The sequence below is a fragment of the Euprymna scolopes genome, chromosome 43, assembly GCF_053919585.1.
Source record: "Euprymna scolopes isolate OS-2025 chromosome 43, ASM5391958v1, whole genome shotgun sequence".
Lineage (NCBI taxonomy): Eukaryota > Metazoa > Mollusca > Cephalopoda > Sepiida > Sepiolidae > Euprymna > Euprymna scolopes.
Window position 1 is genome coordinate 37,404,411 of NC_136524.1, and position 20,792 is coordinate 37,425,202.

Sequence of the window (20,792 nt, forward strand, 5' to 3'; positions counted from 1 at the left end):
TACCAGGTCCTGCTAGTATTCAATAAGATTATCTTAAAATTGCAACAGTTTATTAAGCTTCAGAGCAAATGTAACTTTATTAAATATTCCAAAATCATACGAATATACACTTAATTCACATTCATATTGTTTAAATTACTGCGTCTTACACATGTCTCATTGAATGGAATAAACCAAACAAATTACCAGAGACTTTACATTAGTTCATCAAAGAAGAAAATGTACACTTTTATATAAGTCAGATAGATTCTTGAAATTTAGCAGAGATGGCTTTTAACCTGGCAAATCGATATTTGATTCTGATGAGCAGATTTATTAAAATAAAATTATGCTTGAAAATGAATCGCTACAGATAGGTGATAACTGACAATTGTATTATATAAATAAACTAGCAGGGCTAACCGGTGCTGCCCGGGAACATAAAAACTAAATAGGACATGCAGTTGGGGATCAAGCAAGTTTTATCTTAGTTTAGACTCATCAAGCAGTGCTGGTTCAGAAACGGCGGTTGTAGTTAGAGATTAAGCAAACTTTGCTTCACTGTACTCTTCGAGCAATGTCGATAAATAATTCTGGAATACCGACTCAATTTTCTGTATGGAGAAATCAGACGATAATTTCTTTTCAAATTAGTAACATTAGAAAATGTCAAAATTATTAGACGTCATAGCCAGTGCTCGTCTACGCTTCGATCTATGCCCCTCCCCACCAAACTTTCACGAAAAACACTCGTCTAGCAAAAACCACTATCAATAATTTCCCTCACTCTTTATCTGTGCCTAAATCTAAATGTAGATTCCATGAACAAAGCTTCTTTCTTAGAACTGAACGCTTGTGGAACTCTGTTCCGTTTGCCTGCTTTCCAACTGACTACAATTTGATTGTCTTCAAGTCCAACGTAAACAATTTCTTGATGAACCGTCCCCCTAAGTAATCCAATTTACAAAATTCTCACTACTTATGTTTGCTACTTTATAATCCCATTGACTAATGTATACCCATTAACCCTTATCCTCGATTGGCCTCCGGGCCTTGGTAATTGGTGACTCTTATGTAAAAATTAAAAAAATTAAAAAAGCTGGGACAAGTTTACTCTAAAAAGATAGAGATTTTTTTTTTTTTTTCCCTAAATTTTAAATGTCATACAATCAAGAAAATATAAACTTTGTATAAAAGAAAATATAAACTTTGTGGATCTTTGGTTAGCATTCTTGGACTTTTAGCTAGATATACAAACGTACATACAGACATACACACAAACAACTGTCTTTATATAATAGATAAGTAAAAGATGAAGTATTCATTCATTCATGTAATGCATCTCTTATTTTAATAATTTTATTTACTGCTGATTCATCTCTTGGATAAATAATCCACACACACGCACACACATAGTGGAAATAGTAATTAATAAAAACTGAAGAAAGTGCTCAATACCGTTGTAGAGCAGATATGCGTTTTATTTTTTATTACCGTATCTTTCTGTTAAGTTACATTATTGTTTCAGCTACTTGGCTGTTTTTTTTTTTTTTGGCCGTCTGTAGCTTCCTCAGACTTTTACAGAAATGTTTTGATTCTGATGAGCACATTTATTACAATAAAATTATGCTTGAAAATGAATGGCTACAAATAGATGATAACGGACAATTGTATTATATAATTTCTGTAAAAGTCTGAGGATGCTACAGACGGCCAAAAAAACGGCCAAGTAGCTGAAACAATAATGTAACTTAACAGAAAGATACGGTAATAAAAGAAATAAAACGTATATATATATATCTTTGTCTGTCTGTCTGTCCGCCTGTCTGTTTCACTTTTTCTCAGAAACTAATTCGCCGATCTAGCTGAAATTCTGTATGGACCTTTGTTATAAGGTGCAGCAAACTAAGCATTATGCTATCTGTTCGATGCACAGTTAGAGATTAATAGGGATTAGTATTCAATGCAAAAATGAAACACAAATGTAACCGTAATCAACTATTAATTTGGCATAAAGCATTCACTCTGAGTCAACGGGCTATAACTTTTACTAGTTTTTTTGTTTTTTTTGTTTAGTACAATAATATATTAACTTATATAGGATCTATTTATATTAGTTTAAACAAAAAATAAAAATAAGATTTTTTTCTATTACTTACATGTATGATGCCAAGGTATATACTGAAAAGACTTTTTTTTTTCTTTTTTTTTTTTCAGGGAGAGAATTTGTCCTAAAGAATCGTAGTGAGAAAACCAGAATGACTACAGCTACAGACCTCTAACAGATCTGATTCTGCCCTTTAAGAAGTAAGGCACTCCTGACCCCCCCCCCTACATCAGAAAAAAAAAGAAAGTGGAGTGGAAACAAAGTAATAAAGGCCCACCCACATCCGTTCCATGCACCTTTGCTGAAATTGTTATATTGAAGCCTCCATACTACAGATAAGATAAAGGTAAAGATTAATATATAGTCTATCAAAAGGTATATTTCAGAGAAAAAAAAAAAAGTAAAAACGTGGGGAAGGGGGGGATACCATAGGGACTTTTGTTATTACAAACAGAGATCTTGGCTTTTTAAAATGTCTCCACTGCAGAAAGTATTTCTATTTTTGTAAACAGTCTTAAGTTTCTTGAATTGAGAGAAAGGAAAATAAATATAAATTGGTAAGAAACCCTACAATAACTCTACAGGGACTATTTTAATACAACCAAATATGGCTATATATATATATATATATATATATATATATATATATATATATATATATATAATGTGTATGTATATAGGGTGACCCCAAAAAACAGGCCCCAACTATAATTAGGTCCCGTTTCTTAGTGTTTTGTCCGAATGAAATGAAACTTTGGCCATAACTAGTTTATTATATTCCAAACATCACATCAAAACACTAGGGTCTTTGGTCTTTTTTTTCTTCGTTGACCGTAAAATGCTCAGAAAAACAATTGAATGTCTTCTGTTTTTTTTGTTTCTTTTTTTTTGGGGGGGTCACCATGTATATATATATATATATATATATATATATATATATATATATATATATATACACACACATCTGTAAATGCTAATATATACATACATACATGTATATACACACACGCACACATTATATATATATATATATATATATATATATATATATATATATATATATATATATATATATATATATGTACTAGTGATGGGATAATTCCAATATTTTTTCCCAGTCCAATACAATTACCAATTCCGTACTAAATTCTTGATTCCGATACAATTACCGATTCCAATTCTTTATAAATCTCTAAATATTTAGCTATAAAGTTGTTATTTCTACCTGATTATCGTAAAAACACATGTTAAATGCACACATATTTTCTCCAATGTAAAAATACACTTGTGGGAGATGATCTATCGATTTTAGTTTTACTCATAGTTTAAAAATCAATAAATATTTATTATATTATTACTACCAGCAGTAGAAGACTTTGTTTTAAATAAAATCAAATAAGAAAGATGATTAAAAAGATCGTTTTTGGCATTGGAAAATAAGCACATTTTTTTTCTGATTCTGATACCGATGCCCTCAAAATTCCAATTTTTCCACTTCCGATTAATCGTCCCACCACTAACACACACAATTAACTAGCGGAGGTACCCGGCGTTGCTCGGGGTGTTTCGAGATGTGTGTGTGTATGGGGTGGTGAATCAAAACAAAATCGAAAATAAAGAATAAGCGAACGTAATAACCCTATTTAAATACTACAAAAAAAAACAAAAAAAACAGCGAACGTGATGGAAACCCCCCCCCCAAAAAAAAACAGCAAACGTGATGGAAAAAAAAAAAAAAAAAAAAAAAATGGCATAAATAACCCTGTTTCAATATTAAAACTTTAAAAATCGAAAAAAAAAAAGAAAAAAAAATCTGACATCTTGGCTTGAACATGCAATTTTAAGATAACAACGTTGCTCCCTTACCAACTGGCCTATGACGGCGTCAGTGAAATTGGGTCGGTTTCTTTTATATATTTTTTAAAAATATTTAAACTAATTCAAGAAAGAACATTTTTGCGCATGCGTGTATGGCTAGATTGTCATGAAGGGACGGTTTTTTGCTACCCCCTCCCTGTGGAAAAGTGCCCAGTTGAGGGTCAAGGAATCAATGTTTTTAGTCAATTTTTCGATATTCGTCCGCAGGGTCGAGCTTCAAAATGATACCAACCTCGTGAAAATTATTTATTATTTCATTATTACTACAAGCAGTGGAAGATTTTTCTTAAACCAAAATCAAAGACAAAAGATTATTAAAGGAATCGGTTTTGGCATCGGAAAATAGGTTCAAATTTTTCTGATTCCGATACCCTAAAAAATGTGTTTTTTTTTTTGTTTTTTTTAATATTCTTCTTTGTAAGATTGTAATGCTGGATATAGGGCAGCCAAACCATCTACCAGCATTCCCCGGTTTTGGCAACGGAAAATAGGCTCAAATCTTTCTGATTCTGATACCGATATACCAAAAAGCTCTGATTTTTCTGATTCCGATTAACCATCCCAACACGAATATATATTTTTTTTTTCACCCCTCTCTTCGCCTCCATTCTTCAATCGTGTAATTGTTTTATTTTAATCGCTTCCGATGTGATCTCTTAATAAAAATTGGACGAAAGATGCTTTGAGGTTCTTTTTTATTTTAGTAAAATAGTCTTTTGACTATTTTTAGTGTCTATTTTTTACTCCCTGCATCGATCCTCCTCCAAATTCTAATGACTCCACTTATCCTTTTAAAAACTGTAATAAAATTTTGTACCACCAAAAAGTTTTATATATATATATATATATATATATATATATATATATATATATATCTCAAAAAACCTTTATATATTTTATATATATATATATATATAAAAAACCTTTATATATTTTTATATATATATATATATATATATCAAAAAACCTTTATATATTTTATATATATATATATATATATCAAAAAACCTTTATATATTTTATATATATATATATATATCAAAAAACCTTTATATATTTTATATATATATATATATATATATATATATCAAAAAACCTTTATATATTTTATATATATATATATATATATATATATATCAAAAAACCTTTATATATTTTATATATATATATATATATATATATATATCAAAAAACCTTTATATATTTTATATATATATATATATATATATATATCAAAAAACCTTTATATATTTTATATATATATATATATATATATATATATATATATATATATATATATATATATAAATGATGGAACGATTCTAATATTTTTCCTGATTCCGATACAATTACTAATTCTGAGCTAAATTCCCAATTCCGATACAATTATCGATTCCGATTCTTTACAAATCCCTAATCATTTAACTATATGATTGTTATTTCCCCCGATGTTCGTAAAAAACTCATGCAGATATTTTCCTAATCGTGAAAATACACTTGTGGAGGATGATCTATCGATTTTAGCTTTAAAATCAATAAATATTTATTATTTTATCATTATTACCAACAATGGAAGATTTTGCTTTAAACAAAATCAAAAAAAAAAAAAAAAAAAAGACAATTACAAGAATCGTTTCAGAAAATAGGCATAAATTTTTTCCGATTCCGATACCCCAAAATCTTCTGATTTTTCTGATTCGCGATTCCGATTCTGATTAATCGTTCCAACATTAATATATATATATATATATATATATATATATATATATATATATATATATATATATATATATATATATATATTAGTATTGGGAGGATTAATTGGAATTGGAAATCAGAAAAATTTGAATTTTTAGGAGTTATCAGAAAATTTGGTCCCTAATGCAAAGTCCAAAAACGATTCTTATAATTTTTTTCTTGAGAATAAATAGTGAAAAAAGCACAATGTACCTATTTAATAGAAGATTGCTTATTTATTGGTTAGGAAAATTTAGCATTGACTCTAGTCTAATGCTACCCCATTGCTTAGAATATTAATTCATTTATTGCGGACTATTATGTTCTGGCCGGCTTTGGGTAGGATTAAAATCGCTATCTTCAGACAATTCTCACCTGGAATCGTAGAGATTCAAGATTTCTATACACTGCACCACTAGTGATCGAATAGCGATCAAGGTTGGATTTTTTAGTCTTATAAATCCACATTTATTATCTGGTCTTCCATGGTCGGGTCGGTACCGAATGGTAGATGAGTATTATTTATTAATTTATTTATTGCGGACTATTATCCTCATCTTTTTTTGTTGTTGTTTCACGATGTTTCCGCTAACTATTCCTCCGGCCTTCATCAGGTGGTAACTGTGACGGGACAGGAACTCCGAATCTCCTAACTTCATTCTCAGCAATTACTGCCATCCATAGTTGTTGTCGTTTCACCGCGTTTTGGCTCAGTAAGCCTCTGGCCGGCTTTGGGTAGGATTGAAACCACTATCTTCAGACAATTCTCACCTGGAACTGTAATTCAACGCACCTGCATCATGGGCCCCGAAGCCGGCCAGAGGCTTACTTGGCCAAAATGTGGTGAGACGACAACAACTACAGATGGCAGTAATTGCTGAGAATGCATTTAGGAGATTCGGAGTTCCTATCCCGTCACAGTTACCACCTGATGAAGGCCAAAGGAATAGTTGGCCGAAACATCGTGAAACAACTAAGAAAAGATGAGGATAATAGTCCGCAATAAATAAATTAATAAATAATACCCATCTCAATAATGAATTCCACTTAAATAATATACATACTAATAAATACTCAGAAAGTAATATTGTGCTACATAGTTCAATACAAATAACAAAATCACATTGTAAGAGACGATCTTTAATTCATACCTTCACAGACAATGTTCTTTTTTTTTGCCTTGTTTCTTTTGAATGCTCTCTCATTTCGTTGACTTCTTTCTTTGATGAAGAACCACTGCACATCAAAATTACTATGAGTTCCTTTCTCACACCACTACAACAATCAAAAACGACTACGTCAAAGGCAGGTCACTCTCATTCTTGTGCAGATTGGCTTTTTTAAAGTCAAATTTTGCGAATTTGGCCTTTTTTGAAGCATAATGTATCGACTAACTAAGCAGAATATTACATTGATAATAGTCACTTAACTGCATGACTATGTGTTTCAGTCTTCTGTTTACCTTTGTTTTGTAAATAAAAGCAATAACAATGTTGTTTGTATATGAGATATTGTGTGTGATTCTGCATTTTAATTCATATATTTCTATGATATGAAAAGAAAAAACTATGTTATATATATATATATATATATATATATATATATATATATATATATATATATAACTATTTTATATTGGTATGTGCACAAATATTGTTATCCATTTTTAGTTGCGGTTATGTGACACTATCATTATCCTTGCGCAAGGACCCATGGCGCAGTGGTTAGAGGACTTGGAAAATTTCAGTTGTGGGTGACTGAAAATAAAATTGTGAATTACTTGAGACTTCTATCCAATCATGGCTGATGGAACGAGAGCATGTTACCCCCCATGTATTAAATAAAGAGTTCTGTTCAAAATTCTGTGCAGATTCCTTCTGAATTCGACAGAAAGATTCCCCCCCCTCCCCGGGTTTCGACAGAAAGATTCCCCCGAGTTTCGACAGAAAGATTCCCCCGAGTTTCGACGAAAAGATTCCCCCGAGTTTCGACGAAAAGATTCCCCCAGGTTCGACGAAAAGATTCCCCTGGATTTGACGAAAAGATTCCCCTGGATTTGACGAAAAGATTCCCCCGGGTTTGACAAAAAGATTCCTCCCCGGGTTCGGCAAAAAGATTCCTCCCCGGGTTCGGCAAAAAGATTTCTCCCCGGGTTCGGCAAAAAGATTCCTCCCCGGGTTCGGCAAAAAGATTCCTCCCCGGGTTTGACGAAAAGATTCCCCCGGGTTCGACAAAAAGATTACCCCAGGTTCGACAAAAACATTCCTCCCCAGGTTCGACAAAAAGATTCCTCCCCGAGCTCAACAGGAAGATTCGCCCAAGAACGACAATTTACACCTGAAACAATTTGGAAGTTACATCGACCAAAACATTATGAAAATGACACTCAAGATGAGAACAGTAATCTGAAGAATCTAAATAGTATGATTATTATTGCTGGATCAATTTGATTATCTTTGAGTCTGCTTTATGATTGCAGTTATGTAACACCTACCAAACCTTGCATAGTGGTCAACGTGTGTTAATTATTTAATTCACAGCTCTGCTGAAGCTTAATATTGACTAGTAATTAAAGCAGATTTTGACTCCATCTTTTCAGGTTTGTTAACTTATTAGACTTATTAATATTTAATCTTTTGAAAAAAATAATGTGGAAATTATTTCTACTTATTATTATTTCTTTGGTAGATGAACAACTACGCATGTTATGTGTTCTGTTGGGTCACTGGCATAAAACTTATAATATTAGCTTGGTGCAAAAATAATGTCGCTTTTTGACGCTCAACTTCAAAAAAATCATAACTCCTTTCATAATAAATAATAACCATTAGAATCGACACATTTTTGCTAATAAGATTATACCTTTCTGTGCCATGTTTGTGATATCAATGTTTTCTTTTTATTTTTGGCAATTGTACAATTTAATCAAGACATTAAAAAAATGAAAATATAGAATAAAAAGTTATATTGTACCTATCCGTTTTGAATAGAAGATCTCTGAAAAAGAATTTCACTTAATTTGATCGCGTAGTTTCCTTTTACAGCGGAAAAACACGTTGAAGGTAGACATCTTTGAATTTTTAAAAATTTTGTTTAGATTTTTAGAACACGCCACAGGGAGATAACTCAATTTAAGGCGCCGACACTCCTTCCCCATCTTTAATTTTTTTTTTTTTTTTTTTTTTTTTTTTACAAAGGAATCACCACATTATCAAGGCCCAGAGGCCACTCAAGGATAAGGGTTAAAGAGTGTACAGTAGAAGTTGGTCAATATAGTAATCATTAGTAATGAAAATTTGGTAAATTTAATAACTTATATGGAACGGCTCATCAAGAACTTATTTACCTTAGACTTGAACACAACCATATTGTAGTCAGCCGGAAAGCAGGAAAACGGAAGACAATTTCACAGGCGTGCAGTTCTAAGAAAGAAGCTTTGTTCATGGAATCTATGTTTAGGTTTAGGCACAGATAAAGAGTGGGGGAAATTATTGATAGTGTTTACAGCTAGACGAGTGTTTCTTGTGAAAGTTTGGCGAGGGGGGACCATAGATTGAAGCTCAGTTGAACACTTTCCATGAAAATAACGATACATCAGAGACAAACTCGCAACATCTCTTCTGTGAGATAGAGGTTGTAAGGAGGAGAAAAGGACATCTCCTACGAGGCTACGAAGTCTATTTTGAACTCTATCAAGGCAGGACAAGTCCTTTCTAGCAGCTCCTGCCCAGATGTGGCAACAGTATTCCATCCTTGGACGTACCTGGCTCTTATATAGATAGAGAATAGCATCAGCAGTGAGATATCTACTGGATCGATAGAAAGATCCCACCATTTTTCCAGCGGCCTTGGCAACAGATTTGATATACGTGTTCCATTTAAGATCAGGAGTAATGGTCAAGCCCAGAAGCTTGTCAAAACTTGAGGCCTCCTGAAGACGAGAGCCATTCATTTCAATTGATGACAAATGTGGATTAAAATGTTGATGATGTAAAGAGAGAAGCTTGGTTTTAGATGCATTAAAAGTAACCAGCCACTCCTTTCCCCATTGTACTACATGCTCAAGATCAGAGGAGAGAGAATTGGAGAGTACTTGCTCGTTTACTGTCTTAGATGTGGTACCATAAATGGTAGTGTCGTCAGCATAAATGTCTACAAATGATGTAAGGATATGATTTGGAAGATCATTAATGTAGATCAGGAAAAGAGTTGGGCCCAGGATGGATCCCTGAGGGACACCGGCATTAATACTGTGAGCTTCTGATTTTTGCCCCTCAACTACTACTCTTATGAACCTATCAGAAAGAAATGATTTAATAATTGAGAAGACTTTTCCAGCTATACCATAGCTAGTGATCTTATGAAGTAAACCTTTATGCCATACCCTATCAAAGGCTTTAGATATGTCAAGAGCAATTGCCCTAGAAAGATTGCCACCGTCGAGAGATTTGCTAATCCTATGCGATATAACTGTAAGGACATCTGCTGTAGATCTAGCAGAACGGAAACCATATTGAGTGTCACTAAGAAGGTTATTTTTGTTGAGATGTTTGATTACTTCTGTATTTAACACAGATTCTAGCAACTTACTCATGACGCACAGGAGACTTATTGGCCTGTACTGAGAGGGGGATGAGCGATCACCTGAATTCTTAAATACAGGGCATACTGATGAGATTTTCCAGGGAGATGGGAAACTATTCTCCTTAAGACAACGTTTAAACAGTTTTGTAAGTATGGGCGCTAGTTCAGGTTGAAGTTTTTTGAGTACTATAATTGGAATACCATCAGGGCCAGTTGCTTTACTGGAATCAATTCAGCTCGAAAAACATACAGTGTTTACCGATGTATTGGAAAATTCAAGATGGCGTCTGATTCTCTCTTTAACACAGTAAGTTTGGGAAAAGGTGTTATAAATAAAAAAAACGGATAAAATACTATTAAAAACTCGATTAATATATGTTACCGTGACATAGGTTGACATATATTCGGCGGGTTTTTAATAGTATTTTGTATAGTGTTTTTATTTATAACACCTTTTCCCAAACTTACCGTGTCAAAGAGGGAGGGAGGCGCCATCTTGAATTTTCCAATACATCGGTAAACACTGTATGTTTTTCGAGCTGAATAAACATGTTACATTGAATAAAAACACAAAAAATATATCCAGTTTGGCAGAAAAGTACCTTATCTTGCCTTTGATAACATTTATTTGTTATATATTTGTTTTTTGACAACTTTTTCGAATCTATGTGTACAGTAATACAAACCCCATAATTCTAATTGTAGATTACAATTACATTGATTTTGATGTTGTCAGCTATGGAAATATTTATTGGGATACTGTGTTAAGCCTTGTGGTGAAGGTGTTGAATTGGATGATCCATTGGATATCTTACATTCGGCATTGCAAAGTAGACAAAAAGATAAATTAATGATTAGGCTAGGACAACAGCATATTCTTTTCATTGTTTTGGCTTTCGAGTGTGTATCCGTTGATATCTTATATGCTTTTATATAAAGTGATGTGGTTCTTGGTTGATTAACTGTGTTTAACTGTGTCGGATATATACTTGAGAGTCAAAAAAAGGGTAAGAATATTCTGTTGTAATAACCAATCTAAAAGAAATATACAGAGCAAAATGTGAGGAATAAAGAGAATTCGAAATAGCAAATAAAAAAATAAAAAATAAATTTAATTAAAAAAAAAAATAATATTACGCTGCCTTGCAACAAAACCCATTCATAGAAATGGTGTTGGGCTGACGAAAAGTCCGAGGTTGTATACAGCAATGTTTTGACACTGGAACCATGTGTATTGGCACCTGCCTTTCCAATGGACAATTCTAGTGACATGTAAGGAGGTGGAGCGTCTGCTGCATGGGTAACAGCTTGCCCTCCATGTTTACTTACCCGGGTGTTGGGCTGTGGAGAATTTGAGATGATATGCTTCCATTGATTATTTATTATGGCGTTTAATTTTATCATATTCTTAGCTTCCCTCTACTTACTTCAAGGGAACTGGGGAGATATTCCTTCTCATACTTCATATAACAAACAGGATCCTGAACAGAAGCATGCGTTCTATCCCATAGGCTCATAAGAGTAGTGGTTGACAGGCAGAAATCAGAGGCACATAGTATTAATGCTGGAGTCTCTCAGGGGTCCATTCTGGGCCCAACTCTCTTCATGATCTACATCAATGATCTCCCAAAACACATAAATTAAATCATTCGTTGACATCTATGCTGATGACACGACCATCTATGGCAACACATAAAAGGCCATAAATGACAAAGTTCTCTCTGATTCTCTCTCCTCTGACCTTGAGCACATGGTACAATGGGGGAAGAGGTGGCTGGTTACTTTTAATGCATTCAAAACCAAGCTCCTATCTTTACATCATCAACACTCTGATCTCCATCTGGCATCAATTGAAATGGATGGCTCTCGTCTTGGTGAAGCTCCATGTTTTGACAAGCTTCTGGGTTTGAGCTTTACTCTTGATTTGAAATGGAACACGTACATCAAGTCTGTTGCCAAGGTTGCTGGGAAAATATTGGGGTCATTCTACCACTCCAGAAGATATCTCACTACTGATGCAATTCTCTATCTATATAAAAGCCAAGTACGTCCAAGGATGGAGTACTGCTGTCACATCTGGGCAGGAGCTGCTAAAAACAGCCTATCTTACCTTGACAGAGTACAAAATAGACTTTGTGGCTTAGTGAGGAATGCCCTTTTCTGTTCCCTGCAACCTCTCTCTCACAGAAGAGACTTCCATGGCAAGTGCTTGTCTGAGCTCCAATCTCTGGTCCCCCTCGCCAATCTTTCATGATAAACACCCGTCCAGCTGAAACTACTGTCAATAATTTTCCCCACTCTTTATCTGTGCCTAAATCAAAATGTAGATTCCATGAACAAAGCTTCTTTCTTAGAAGTACACGTCTATGGAACTCTCTTCCGTTTGCCTGTTTCCCACCTGACTACAACTTGGATATCTTCAAGTCCAACATAAACAAATTCCTGATGAACCGCCCCCTTAAGACACTTTATTAAATCTCCAATACTAACGATTACTACGATACTGTCCCATTGATTACTGTACACGCAATAACCCTTATCCCCGAGTGGCTTCCGGGCCTTGATAAGTGGTGACCTCCATATATAAAAAAAAAAAAATATTCTGTAGGCTTATAGGAATGAAACTAGAAGAGGAGATAATGTTTATTTAGAAAGGTGGAGGAGGAGGAGGCTAGAGAGTAGAGAGGGGGGGATTCTACTGTTTACATCTGCTTGCAAGATTGTAACCTTTTGCAGATAATTAATGGAAAAGCAATGGTGCTAGGAGGAAGAAATAGAAGAGAAAAGGGAGGAAGAGAATGAAAAGGGAAAAGGGAGGAAAGGCAAGTGAGAAAGAAAATGGGAAGAAAAGGAGAAAAAAGAGATAAAGAAAAGGAAGAAAATGAGAAGGGGGAAAAGAAGGAGAATAAAGAAAAGGATACAAGGAGAGTAAATTAAGCAAATAAACACGAATAAATATACATAATCTACAGAGACTGTTGAATAATATATATGTTTTGAAAGTTTCTTTAAAACCTTTAAAACTTTTCAGTAAGTCAATTTCCTGCATCAGTAAGTCAATTTCAGGCATCACTGAATTGCTTTACTCAAATAAACTAACAATAGTACCGATGCTCTTAAAGGGATCATCAGTTGTTTACCATTAAACGGTTTCGGGATGTAAAAAAAAAAAAAAAAAAAGAAAAAGAAAAAAAAAAGAAATTTTTTTTATTAAATCATGGCTCTCCAGCAGTGATGATCAAACACCACCTCCCTTAAAACACATGAACAAAAATATTTTGGATAGTGGATCTAGATTTTGTCCTCTAGATAACTTAGGCTATCAAACATTATGGTTACATATCTGCATACATGCTTTTAAAGCCATTCTTGGATAGAATCAGAATCCTCAAATCAGTTTTTATCATGAAATCAGATTCATTGAAAAAAAATAAAAATAAAACTAGCCCGAGGGTGCTACTTCTCTAGAAGAATTGTAACAGAAACATGTATGCAAATATATAAGCAATAATGTTTGTATGAATAAAAATATCACAATTACGCTTAGCTTGTCATTGAGCACTTTTTGATAAACTCTGGAGTTTCAGAGGATTTACATCTAGAAAATACAGTGATACAATTACTACCGTACTTTGGGATAATTGCACCAAGTTCTGGGTAATTGCGCCAACTAACTAAAAGTGCTCTTTTGGCAACCACGCATATAAAGAGTACTTTTTTTAGTTGGCACAATTACCCTCGGATTTGGCGCAATTACCCCAAAATATGGTATATATATATATATATATATATATATATATATATATATATATATATATATAAGGAGCTTTGTGCGTGTGTTTTTGTTCCCTATGAACTTCAAAATAGTTGGGGGGTTTTTGTTTTTTTAATTTCACATACATATACATTATGTGCCTGGGAGTGTTCTTTGGATAGCTTTTGTACTATAAGTATTGAAAATCAAAGAAAGTCTATTAAAAGAGGAGACAAATTTTGATCAAAGTTGACACTTTTGTACAGCTTAACATCACGAGTGCATCTGAGAAGTTTTATCACTGTACAAACAGAAAGACCCAACTTATAAAATCACCTGTAGATTCTTTTATAAGACAGGGACGTATTCAAAATGAACCACCATACTTGACTTTTGCATTTTAAATTATAAGTCAAGCCATTATATAAAATAAATTGGCACTTTTGCATGTCAGTGACATGAGGCGAATGTGTGTTTCACGAACCGTCAACAGATGACACTTGTCAGCGAAAGAACAGGGGTTGATAACTCTTTCCTTTTCGAAAAGTTTGTGCAAAATTATATATTTGATACATTTTTATACAATCTTTCTGTACAAAAAAAAAAAAAAATTATTCTTAAACCTCCATAAATGTTTCGTGTTTTTTAAAATTATATTTTGCTAAATTTTTATACAACCTTAACGTGAAAAAAGAACAAATTCTAAAAACAATCTATAAATGTCTTGTGTCTTTATCATCATATTTATCATTTTATTTTCAATCATGAATCACTCATTGGAAAGAAATTATATTAATACATTAAAATTATATTTTGATACATTTTTTATGCAATAAATGTTTCGATTTTCATATATTTTTGCGTTATTTATTTTATTATTATATATTTTTGCGTTATCGTAAACACTTGTTTATATTTGAGGTTTCACGTAAAAGCTGCCAGACGTCAGTTCTCTTTCAGAGAAAAGGGGTCGATAACTCACCTCTGTTGTTAATATGTCACTGACATGCAGAAGCGCCAAATAATTTAATAATTTAATAAAAATCGACAGTAGGTTTCTCTAAAGTGCAATGTAGATTATGATATATTCTGGACTAAGTCGCTGCAGGTATACATGTGAAGCTTCCTCTTTTGAATATCCCCCGTATCAAATAATCTTTATACACTGTGAAATTTACTTTATATATGAAAACCAAAGAGGGGAGATATAACATATGAGAAATATTTGCAATCAAGTCTCCCCTTGCTATCATTTCAGATCATTTGAAACCATAGCAGCAAGTTTTGGTTTCTCCTCCAACAAGGCCAGAGGTTTGGGGGAAATATCAGATATTTTGTAATTCATATGCAAAACTAGGAAAACAAATGACTATGATTGAAACATTTTATGGCTATAATAAAGTTCTAAAAAATTGGCTGTGGATGATGGATGATCTCCTTAATGTGCGACCCTAAGGGCAAATGTCACATAGCTCACTATACAATTCAGGTCATTACTTTTCTAACCAACTTTCATTTGTTGAATTCTGATCAGTAGTAGCTGAGATTTGAAACTCATAAAATTGCCAAAAAAAGGTGGTATAATATATATATATATATATATATATATATATATATATATATATATATACTGGCAGCCAAATTGAATATTGAAATACTCATATCTTTGGTTCAATAGGATGAAACTGCATGAAAATTTGCAGGCTTTTTGAAGATTATAATGCTATTCTATGGTTAAAATTTTGGTACAATTGGCAAAAACGAACTTATATTTTCAAACCAATAAAATATGTCCAAATTTGTCTATATTTGTATACAGTGTCCTGGCAGGCAGCTTCAGTTCTGTTGCTTTGGTTGTCTCCCCTGCGATCATATGTATATATATATATATATATATATATATATATGTATATATATATATATATATATATTTTAATCCTTCCTTCTTAAAAACAAGACCTTCCAAAGGGCGAATGAACTCTTTTTCTGGGTCAACGGCCAACTAGCACCGTGTATATTTGTGTGTATGTATATGTGTATTGGGGTGGAGAGGGCTCCCGTAAACCGTGGTGAAGGCAATCTTTCTAGGAGAAGCAAATCTCTGATTTAAAAAACCATAAAGCGGGAGACCAGTACCCGCATTAAGCTGGTCTGCAGTTTAATTTGTTGCTGGCTATCTTGCTCTTGCTTGTTGCTGGATCTCAACATTTTGAACCGAGAGAGAGAGACTTAGCTGTCGTACAAAGCTAAGACTCTGTAACATCATCTTTGTATAGATACTCCCTCAGGCATTTGGGCTCATGGATTTTAAATGTCTGAGGAAGGGGCACTCGTCTGACAAGACTTTGCAATCATCATATATATATATATATATATATATACAAAAAATGAATATAATGGTAATTATAGAAACAAATAATTATAGAGATGTTATGCGATCTCATATATATACAAAAAATAAATATAATGGTAATTATAGAAACAAATAATTATAGAGATGTTATGCGATCTTATATATATACAAAAAATAAATATAATGGTAATTATAGAAACAAATAATTATAGAGATGTTATGCGATCTTATATATATACAAAAAATGAATATAATGGTAATTATAGAAACGAATAATTATAGAGATGTTATGCGATCTTATATATATACAAAAAATTAATATAATGGTAATTATAGAAACAAATAATTATAGAGATGTTATGCGATCTTATATATATATATACAAAAAATAAATAAATGGTAATTATAGAAACAAATAATTATAGAGATGTTATGCGATCTTATATATATACAAAAAATAAATATAATGGTAATTATAGAAACAAATAATTATAGAGATGTTATGCGATCTTATATATATACAAAAAATGAATATAATGGTAATTATAGAAACAAATACTTATAGTGATGTTATGCGATCTTATATATATACAAAAAATTAATATAATGGTAATTATAGAAACAAATAATTATAGAGATGTTATGCGATCTTATATATATACAAAAAATAAATATAATGCTAATTATAGAAACAAATAATTATAGAGATGTTATGCGATCTTATATATATATATACAAAAAATAAATAAATGGTAATTATAGAAACAAATAATTATAGAGATGTTTTGCGATCTTATATATATACAAAAAATGAATATAATGGTAATTATATAAACAAATAATTATAGAGATGTTATGCGATCTTATATATATATACAAAAAATTAATATAATGCTAATTATAGAAACAAATAATTATAGGGATGTTATGCGATCTTATATATATATACAAAAAATTAATATAATGCTAATTATAGAAACAAATAATTATAGAGATGTTATGCGATCTTATATATATACAAAAAATGAATATAATTGTAATTATAGAAACAAATAATTATAGAGATGTTATGCGATCTTATATATATACAAAAAATGAATATAATTGTAATTATAGAAACAAATAATTATAGAGATGTTATGCGATCTTATATATATACAAAAAATAAATATAATGGTAATTATAGAAACAAATAATTATAGAGATGGTACGAGTAAACTAGAATATAAATATATTAAAAAAATAAATACTAATAACAAAGAAGGGGGTGATAAGTAGCAGAATGGATTCAACCAAACAATATATAAAAACAAAAGTTTGTAAATAAAAGACACTTGTGGAGAAAGGGACAGACGACACAGGTAAGAAATACTTTTTTAATTACATGAATTGATTAGTCTAATTTATCTGGAGGAAAAAAAACTAGATTCAGTATCAAAAATAGTTTTGTTCATGTGTTTTGAGGGAGGTGGTGTTTGATGAACACTGCTAGGGAGCCATGATTTAATATACTGTTTTGTTTCATGCTGATGATCTCTTTAAGAACATTGGTGCTATTTGTTTGTCCATGTAAGTGAAACTACTCAGCGATGCAGGAAATTAATTGACTTACTTGACAAAATAATTTTCTGATGAAGGGCAATTTTTTTTTATAGTTTTAAAGAAACCTCAAAGATTATATACAAGCAACTGTTGTTAAAAATAATAGAGAGCTTTTGTTTAATTATACCTTTTCTTATTTTTCTGATTTTCGCTTATCTCCTTTTTTTTTTGTGTGTGAAAAAAAAAAAAAAAGCAAACGTATAAGAATGAAAAAGATTGCTCACCTGTGTCCACACTGGTTGTTGATATTAAGGAAATTGGACGTTCTTTGTCTCTATGTCCATTCCGAAGGTCAGCAGCTAACTGGTCATTTGAACTCAAATGACCTAGATGAAAATCTCCGAATGCTACATCTTTTTCACTATCTGTTAAGTTGTATCCACTTTCTGGCTCCTCTCTAACAATTATTCCTGAATCTGTCATGCTGGGTGGTGCTTTTCTGCTAGTTATCTCATCCTCAACAGATTCTGTCAGACTAAATTGGTCAGAATGGCCATGGGTTTCGTACAGTGGCCTTATAGGATCAGGCTGATAACCGCTATCTTGAATGCTTTTAAAGACCTGATTGGTGCGATCTTCAAGACTTAATTTCGATTCCTTTCTATGACCATCAACAGTGTCCTTACCATCTCTTTCACGGCTTGCTTGCCGCGCCAACGCTTTGTAGTAGTTCTCTTTCTTTGCTAGATTTTGCTGTAACTCTTTCTCTAGTCTTTGGAGGAGTATCTCCTCTGTTGGTTCTTGCTCAACAATGGTTGGCGGTGTCAGAGAGTTTGAATTGTTAGCGTTACCATCAGTTTCCAGCTTTAATACAAGTTGTTTCTCTTCGGTGCTAGCTGTCAATGAACTGGATTCAGATACTGTCTCCTCTAGACGAAAACTGACCTCGTCGTCAGTGTTTTCCAACTCCCAGATTGCCCCGGCTGGGTCGAGTTCTTGTTCGACCTGGTTGGCGGAAGATGTTAGCGAATCTGGAATCGTCGAGGCTGACCGGCTGCTTCCACTGTCACCGTCAAATGTAAAGTTGAAATATGTTCGACGGTCCGATTCCAGATATTCCTTGACACTAGCACTGAATTCTATATCTGTTGGATTCTGGGAAGGATTTTGGATGCTTCCATTGCTACCGGCATCACCTCTTCCACTAGCCCCACCCTCTGGGTTAAAACCATCTGATGTCTTGTCATGGGTGGTATATACAGAGGAATGTTTCGGACTTGTAGCTAGACATGATGGCGGTCGTTGTTGTTGCTGGTCTGGTATCACTGGTAGGGCCTGTTGAGGATACTGTTGATATTGTTGCTGTTGAATGGTTGGTCCCACCTGCTGATGGTATGATTGTGGCTGCTGAGATGCCTGCTGCTGCACCACTGGCACAATTTGTTGATGGTATGACTGTGGCTGTTGTGATGGTTGTTGCTGTTGTTGTTGCAGGAGTTGCTGCTGCTGCAGAAATTGCTGCTGCTGTTGCTGCGGTGTTTTTTGCTGCTGATGGTGCAAAAGTTGCTGCTGTTGTTGTTGTTGTTGTTGCTGCTGCAAAATTTGTTGCTGCTGCTGCTGTTGCAATGGTAGAGGTGGTTGTTGGTATGGCTGTTGGCCTGGTACTACTTGCTGATTAGGGTAGGTGGGTTGAAGTTGTTGGCAAGGGTATTGCTGCGAATACGGGGCTATTTGTTGCAGCGGGTATTGTGATGGTGGATGCTGCTGTTGCTGGGGAATATATTGTTGTTGTGATTGCTGTTGTGGGATATATTGTTGGGGTGGTGGCTGTTGGGGAAGGTATGGTGGTATTGGCTGCTGTGAGTACTGCTGAGGAGTATACTGCGGTGGAGCATATTGCTGCTGGTTATATATTGAAGGTTGAGAGTATTGAAAATACTGTTGTTGATGATACTGAGGTGGGGGGTGTTGCTGTTGCTGTTGCTGCTGCTGCTGATGTGTCTGCTGGTGTTGCTGCTGATAGCCCTGTTGTAATTTAGAATGTTCAAACTGATGTTTTAAGGAATTCCGAGAGGACACAGACTTCCGTCCAATAACAGATACATCAAAGGGAGGCTGCTCTTCCAAAATGCTATCTTCAAGAGTTTCATACGTTACTGGTAGTGGTGGCTTGTGTAGTTCTTTGTCTCCTCCACGTACATCATGCTCGACCCTCTTTTCGGGAACGTTTGATACTTTGGCCCAAGTCGTATAGGTTTTTTCTCCAGTGTGGATGCATTCCACTTTTTCTATCGGTGCGAAAATGCCATGTAATGGCTTGCAAGAAAAATACCTGATACCATTAATTTGTCCGTCATGTGAGCCGTCAGGTTCGTCCAACTCAATACCACACCACAATCCATCAGAAACCAATATTTTTCCAAAATAATGTGCAACGCCTGTTTTAACGCCACTGATGCAAACACGGTCACCTGGATTAATTCTTTTCTCTTTGGTTTCTACAGTTTCTGAAGCTTTTGTGGTGGGTGTCGTCTTTGAGTATATTTTGGGAGCTGGAATAAATGACTTTCTTGTTCGTGAAGAACCATCTTGTTTTTTCTCTGCTTGGAAAGCCTGCAAAGCAAGAAGATAAACTTGTGTTAGGAGTAATACTAAAACTACGATTGAGATGCATTATCTAAGTCAAAATTTAAAAACAACAATTAGAGAATGGGATCGATGATAGATAAAAAAAAAAGAAAAAGATAAATACGTTTTTTATGAGAGGATATTGCCAAGGCTGCTGCAAAGGTGGTTGGTTCTGTCTACCATACAAGATAATTACACATATTTCAAAGTACTGTATACCTCTACAAAGA

At 33.5% G+C, this 20,792-nt stretch overlaps 1 protein-coding gene across 4 annotated transcripts in view; it reads right to left on the minus strand.

Annotated features, from left to right (window-relative positions):
* LOC145268294 (uncharacterized) overlaps positions 1 to 20,792 on the minus strand; it is a 672,998-nt gene that overhangs the window by 390,073 nt on the left and 262,133 nt on the right. For all 4 annotated transcript variants that reach the window (XM_080123705.1, XM_080123703.1, XM_080123706.1 and 1 more), the window contains exon 2: positions 18,219 to 20,547. In XM_080123705.1, coding sequence (XP_079979831.1) covers positions 18,219 to 20,547 — 2,329 coding nt within the window. The remainder of the gene's footprint in view (positions 1 to 18,218; positions 20,548 to 20,792) is intronic.